Source organism: Gossypium arboreum, chromosome 8 (assembly GCF_025698485.1).
Source record: "Gossypium arboreum isolate Shixiya-1 chromosome 8, ASM2569848v2, whole genome shotgun sequence".
NCBI lineage: Eukaryota > Viridiplantae > Streptophyta > Magnoliopsida > Malvales > Malvaceae > Gossypium > Gossypium arboreum.
Window position 1 is genome coordinate 45,903,159 of NC_069077.1, and position 6,919 is coordinate 45,910,077.

The window sequence follows — 6,919 nt, forward strand, 5'->3', positions numbered from 1 at the left end:
ATACTTTTCTTTATAGTTTCAATTTTTAGTTTTTCCTTTTTATTAGGCTTTAGGTTAGTTTCAGTTTTGCATTTGTCGAGAGATCTCTTTTGTGGAACTTGATCAACTCTTTGTGGATTTCGCACTTCAGTTAAGATTCTCCTAAACCTTCGTCTCTTGATTTGTAAGTAATGTTCATCTTTTACATCAAGTTTGTTATGTTTTTAAGATCCATGAAGAACTAATCCTCTTACGTGGGATTAGCGAATGGAGGTATGATTAATTGATTGTTGTGCAGAATGTTCTTAATGGATCAGTTGTTCGAGAGAGGAATAACTGAAACCCTAGGCTTGATGACCCTAGGAAGTCATGTAGGTAGGAATTAACCCAAAATTATTATGGCCTATCTGTGAACACCTTAGCCCCGAACCGATCTGAACTGTGAGGTTGAGAGATAAGTAGTTCCTACCGACTTGTTAGTCTGGTGGAAGATCGACAGATCTTACTAGGGTAACGACTAGTTGATTGAACAAAGAACCTAAAGTGATAGTTACTTATGATTACTAAAGCAAACGAATCACCCATGCTCAGATCTAATTCAGTTTCTATATAAAATTTCCTAAAGTCTTTTCCTTTATACTATTTTATTCTTTATTTATAAGAATACCAAAAATCTTTCTTTATGTTTATTTTTAATATAATTTATTTAAAGTACTAATTAGCTTTATTTGTGCTAGGTTCAGATTAATTTAATGCTCGCCTCTATTGGGTATGATCTTCGGAGTAGTCACCTACTTCATTCTAACTATATTACAACTTGACTCGTATACTTGCGGACACCACTTATTTCATATATTTCGTGTCGGATTCTTACTCTAGATGTTGGTACGTCCAGATGCATTTAGAAAGTAGAATGAATTGACACTATAATAGTTTGCTCTTTCAGGTTATAAAAAAAACCACCATTTATTCCCTTCGAATAACCTACAAACATAGATAATTCTATCTGTGAATCCAACTTGCTCACATCTTTGTCTAATACGTGGGTTGGGCACTCCCAAATTCTAAAGTGATTAAGATTCGGCTTCTTGCCATGCCATAATTCATATGGAGTTTTTGATGCTGCCTTAGTTGGAACATCATTCAGATTATACCAAGTCATTTATACCACATATCCCCAAGAAGAGATTGGCAACTTTGAATACCTTAACATCGACCGTACCATGTTTAATAATGTTCGATTCTTTCTCTCTACCACACTATTCTATTATGGAGTTTCTGACGCGATCAATTGGGATAGGATTCCATTCTCTATGAGTTACCTTAAGAACTCATCTGATAAATACTCCCCATCTCGATCAGACTGAAGTGCCTTTATGGGTAAACCTAGATATTTCTCCACATCCACGTAAAACTCTTTAAATTTATCAAAGGTTTCACTTTTGCGGTGCATTAGGTGTACATACCTATATTTATAATAATCATCAATAAAAGTTACATTATATTTGTAACCCCTTCTTACACTGACGTTCATGGGGCCCATACATCAGTCTGAATAAGTTCTAGGATTTTTACAGTCCTTGTTCCTTTTGCATTAAAAGATCGCTTGGTCATTTTTCCTTCCAAGCAACATTCACTTTATGGAAGATCAACTTCTTTAAGCAAACTTAAGATGCCATCTTTCACAAGTCTAGTGACTCTTTCTTGGTTAATATGACCAAGTCTCAAATGCCAAAGGTACGCCTCATTAGAGTGAGAAGTTTTAAGTTTCTTATTCGATATTTCAGTCTCAAGCAATGTGTATGCATTTGGTTTGATAAAATAGATATTACTTGACATCTATCCATTAAGATAAGATTGTGATTTCTAAATACTGCAATTCTATTATTAAAAGTCATGGTCAAGTCGTCTTTATATAACCATGCAATTGAAATTAAGTTTCTTTTGGAACTTGGTACATAGAAAACATCTTTCAAAATAACTTTCTAAAATTATCAAAATAAAAATGTACATCTTTCATTGATTTAGCTACCATAGTTTCCCGTTTCCAATCCATAACGATAGATTCTTATCTCTAAGATATTTTGTCTCCTCAAACCTCTGTAGAGAAACACAAACATGATTAGTGGCTCCCGAATCAATGACCCAGTGGTCTATTGAATCCTCCACTAAACAAGTTTTTATTATATAGAGTTCCATACATTTGGTTTTGGTGGCCATGTATTCCTACCACTCTTTACATTTTTTCTTGAAATGTCTTTTCTTACTATAGAAAAAGCATTTAAACTTAGAAAAGTCTTTAGGCTTTCTAGTTCTCTTCCTTTCCACTTGTGCTGGCCAAGAGACCTTAGTCTTGCCTTTCTTAGCGCACTTTCTCTTACCTTTTGAAGAAGAAGCATTAGCTATATTTGCTTTTGCTCTTCAAACCAGCTGACTACCATTCAACATCAACTCTTAAGATTGTAACTCCTTTATGAGTTGTGTAAGTGTCAATTTTTTGTTGCCAAGGTTACATGCGGCCTGAAAGCCAGCAAATTCCTTGGACAAACGCTTGAACACCTTTTCAATTTGAGTGTTCTGGTCCAAATTGGTCTCATTGTCCATCGCCTTGGTAAAATATACCATAAGAGTTATCATATGGTCTTTAACTTGAGTACCGAGCTTTTGCTGGACATTTACCAAATTAGTTATAGCAGACTGTCGAGCCACGGTAGCTTGGCATTCAAACATGTCTTCTAGCTTATCCAGAATCGTTTTGGCAGTCTTATAGCTCTCAAGTTGCTTATGTAAGGTGCTGGTCACGTTTGCCATCATATAGCAATGATCCATCTCATTAGACTTCTCCCAGCGTTTTCTAGCCTCAGCTTGAGTGGCCAATAGGCACTTATTATCAAATTTTATTTTAAGTTTCTCATAGCTCAAGACACTTATCAAGTTCTTTTTCATTCCTGATAATTATTTTCGTTCAGTTTGTTTTCAATGAGTATGTTCAATAAGGGAGTTGGTGTTATTTTCAACTTGAAAACAAAACATTCATATATTAATATCTTTGTATTAAGCAAATGTTTGAAAATGTTTTCCAACATTATGATATGCATTAAGATGTTGCATGCATCTTACATTAAACCTTGAAAACATTTGTAAGTGATTGCAACGATAATTCCTACACCCATTGAATCAAGCCACCGTGGGGTGAGCATGATCAACTAGTAAGAATATGGATTTTCATCTAATTAGTGCATGCACCTTCTTTAGGCATTCACACGTACTAATAATCGTGTAACGTTTGGCCATCATTCGAACTTAAGTAGAGCTCTGTGGGGAGTTACTTAACTCGAAGATCTTGAATGTATAACCATTAACTCAACACCTATTGCATTATTCACCACAAATGAGTCATTGTAGGACAATCTCATCGAGTAACATGCTGTGACTAGTTATCCTCTTTGAAGATAGAACTTCTTTAAATATCGTATAATAGTACCTGCCACAAAGGTCGATCCAAATATTGTACAATTATAAGAGAGTTCCACTTACTTTCAGGAAATCTCATCAGTGAGATCCACATGAAAATTCTATAGTGGGGTAGCTAAATTGCCATGTCATCATAATAGACCTTGATGGAGGCTATAGGTCTTGTTTAGAGACCTCCCACTCAATATTTTAGAAAAAACAATTCAAGGTTTTTAATATCTAGTTTCAATAATGACTGATCAATATATGCATGACAAGTACATGTGACATTCTCCCTTAATCTATATGGAAGGCTTATCTCATATATGCATGAATATTGTAACAACCCGTTTTTAGTCAAATCGGAACAGTGGTTTTGGGACCACAAATCCAAAGTCAAAATTATTATTTTATTATTGTTTTAATGTCTACAGGATGAAAATATGATTGTGTGAAATTTTCTTTAAGAAATTTTATCATTTGAATGTTTAATTCGGTAAAAAGGACTAAATCGCGTAAAGTGCAAAAGTAATATTCTAATAGCTAAAAGTGTCTAATAGCTATAGAACCTTAAATTCAAGGTCCTTATGTTTGTAACACCCCTAACCCGTATCCATCGCCGGATTAGGGTTAAGAAGCATTACCAAACATATCAGAAGAATTCGCATTCATTTCATAATCAACATAGCATCAAAGTGACACATCATTATAGAGTCCCTTACATAGGTCATAAACATGCATTAGAAAGGGGTCGGGACCAAACCGAGCTCATACAAAATTCTTCAAAACTTAAACATTTTTCAAAGTCACAAAGGTCACACGCCAGTGTGAACAGGCCATGTGCCTCACATGGCTTTAGACACGCCCGTGTGTCTAGGCTATGGCAAAACAGGGCATACATACTAACTTCTCCACACGGCCACAAGACATGCTCGTTTGTCAGGCCGTGTGAAAATTAAGGGGGCTACTGACTTAGGTCACACAACCAGTCACACGCCCGTGTGTTTAGGTCGTGCTCGAAACTGACTTGGCCACACGGCCTGGCACACGCCTGTGTGTGTGCGACCGTGTGGTATGCTCAGGCTCATTTCGAATGGCCCTCGAGCAACACGGTAGTGACACACGCCAGTGTCCCTGCCCGTGTGGGCAAAAATAGGCCATTTACAAGGCCATAATACCACCCCTTAAGGGGCCTCCTTACAATTAACAAATAGGCATCAATTACATATCAAGTTTTCAACCAATTCACAACTAAATCATAGACCATGATGCCATAATATAATAAACCAATTTCATGCTATTAATCCATACCAAAACATAATCCGAAATCATACCCAAAACATAAGATTCATTACCTTAATACAATATCATACCAAACCTTACCAAATTCCTCAAATAAGCACATACCAAAACTTACCAAATTGACCAATTCACTTGGCCATTCACGAATATATCACATAGACATTATTGAATCACATAATTCATACCAAAAACTCATCATATACACAACCAAAACCAAGCCAAATCACATGGCTGGATATACAAAATACCAAACATATTCACAAACTTCTAGCCTATTCATGCCATACTTCAATATATACATTTTCAAAAGGTACCAAAATATAGTTCGATAGTGTAATGATGATCCTCGATGATCCCCGATCTCCCAATAGCTTCGATATCTATAAAACAGTTGAAAACACACACAAAGGAAACTTTCAAAAGCTTAGTAAGCCATATACAAATAAACTTATCACAAATCACAACCATAAACAAATCATTTGTACGAATCATAGCATAAATCAATGTCAAGTTCATATTTCTCACTTAGCTCAAATACTCATAATCATTTGCTCATATGTACATCATGTTTCCATATAATACAAACATAATTTATATGTTCACACATATATAAATATGCTTACCTTTCATTCTCGATCTTAATATACACTTCAAACGGAATGCCCGTTGAACCGTTCGGAATCAATAAGGATACTCAGATAGCTCGAAAAGCTCGTACAATGCCAACGTCCCAGACGTGGTCTTACATGTAATTGAATATCGATGCCACTATCCTAGACAGGGTCTTACACGAAATCAAATACGATGCTGATGTCCCAAACATGGTCTTACACATAAATCATAAGTTGATGCCAACGTCCCAGATGTGGTCTTACACGAAATCACATATCGGATCCTATGTCATGACGTATGTATCCTAACTATTCCTATGGTTCGTACGGGGCTTTTCGGACATTGAAACTTTGTCGATACTTTCTCGGATATCTCATACTCAACTCATATAATCATTCATCACTGTTTAAGAGTATATAAACAATAATAATTCGATTCAAAACACATTTATTTGTATATTGACTTACCTCGTAAGGATTCAAACGAACAGAATCGACTACTCGACGACTTTCGACTTTCCCCGGTCTAATTCTGTTTTCTTTGGTTCTTGATCTATATAAATTCAAATTTAACTTTATGATTCACCAAGTCATTCAATTCAATCCAAAAACACATATTTAGGGCATTTTAAAAATTAGCCCTCACATTTTCACATTTTCACATTTAGACATTTTAGTCCTTGATTTATAAAATCACAAAATACACAAAATTTCCTTTTACACATGCTTAGCTAAATTTTTATGGAGTTCATACAAGTCCATATATTTCATTTATTTCACATTTTAATCCCTAAAAATCTCATTTTTACAATTTAGCCCAAATTACTCAAATTCATTAAAAATTCAAAGACAAAACATGTTAGCCCAACATCAAGCGTCCATATACTATCATCAAACTTCATAAAACTCATAGTTTCATCAATGGCTCAACTCAAAATCATCAGCAATTTCAGAAGTTGAGGCATGGGCTTGATAGAACACTAAGCAAAAATCACAAAAATGTAGAAATTATAAAAAATCGAACAAAACTCATACCTTAATTCAAACTCAAAGTGCCGAAACCCTAGCTTGAGTTTTTCTTTCTTTTTCTTTGGTATTTTCGGTTAAGATGATAGTAAAATGAGCTGATTTTTGGCTTTGGTTTTATTTAATTAACCTTTAATTTATAATTACCAATTTTGCCCTTGGAGAAAATATTAACAAATCATTAACATATAAGGCCATAAATGTCCACTCATATTTTAAATGGTCAATTATCAACATAAGGACCTCATAATTAATAAGCCATATCAAATAGGCACTTTTAACAATTAGCAAGCCACTTTTATATTTTATGTCATTAGGTCTTTTTATCAAATTGAACACACAAACGATTAAATTTTCATACGAAATTTTCACACATACTAATTCACATATAATAAGCACTGAGAATAATATTAAAATATTTTTTTGACTCGAATTTTTGGTCCCGAAATCACTATTCTGACTAGGGTCTAAACCGGGTTGTTACAACTCTCCCTTCTTAAGGATTTTCATCCCCGAAAATCTTACTGTTGAATAAATTCGAATATTGT

General features: G+C 34.6%; 1 protein-coding gene across 1 annotated transcript; it reads right to left on the minus strand.

The window, feature by feature from the left end:
- Positions 1–2,433: 2,433 nt before the first annotated feature.
- Positions 2,434–2,925, minus strand: LOC108465455 (uncharacterized). The gene has a single exon (XM_017765776.1). The coding sequence runs from the start codon at positions 2,923–2,925 to the stop codon at positions 2,434–2,436; it is 492 nt and encodes a 163-aa protein (XP_017621265.1).
- Positions 2,926–6,919: the final 3,994 nt, after the last annotated feature.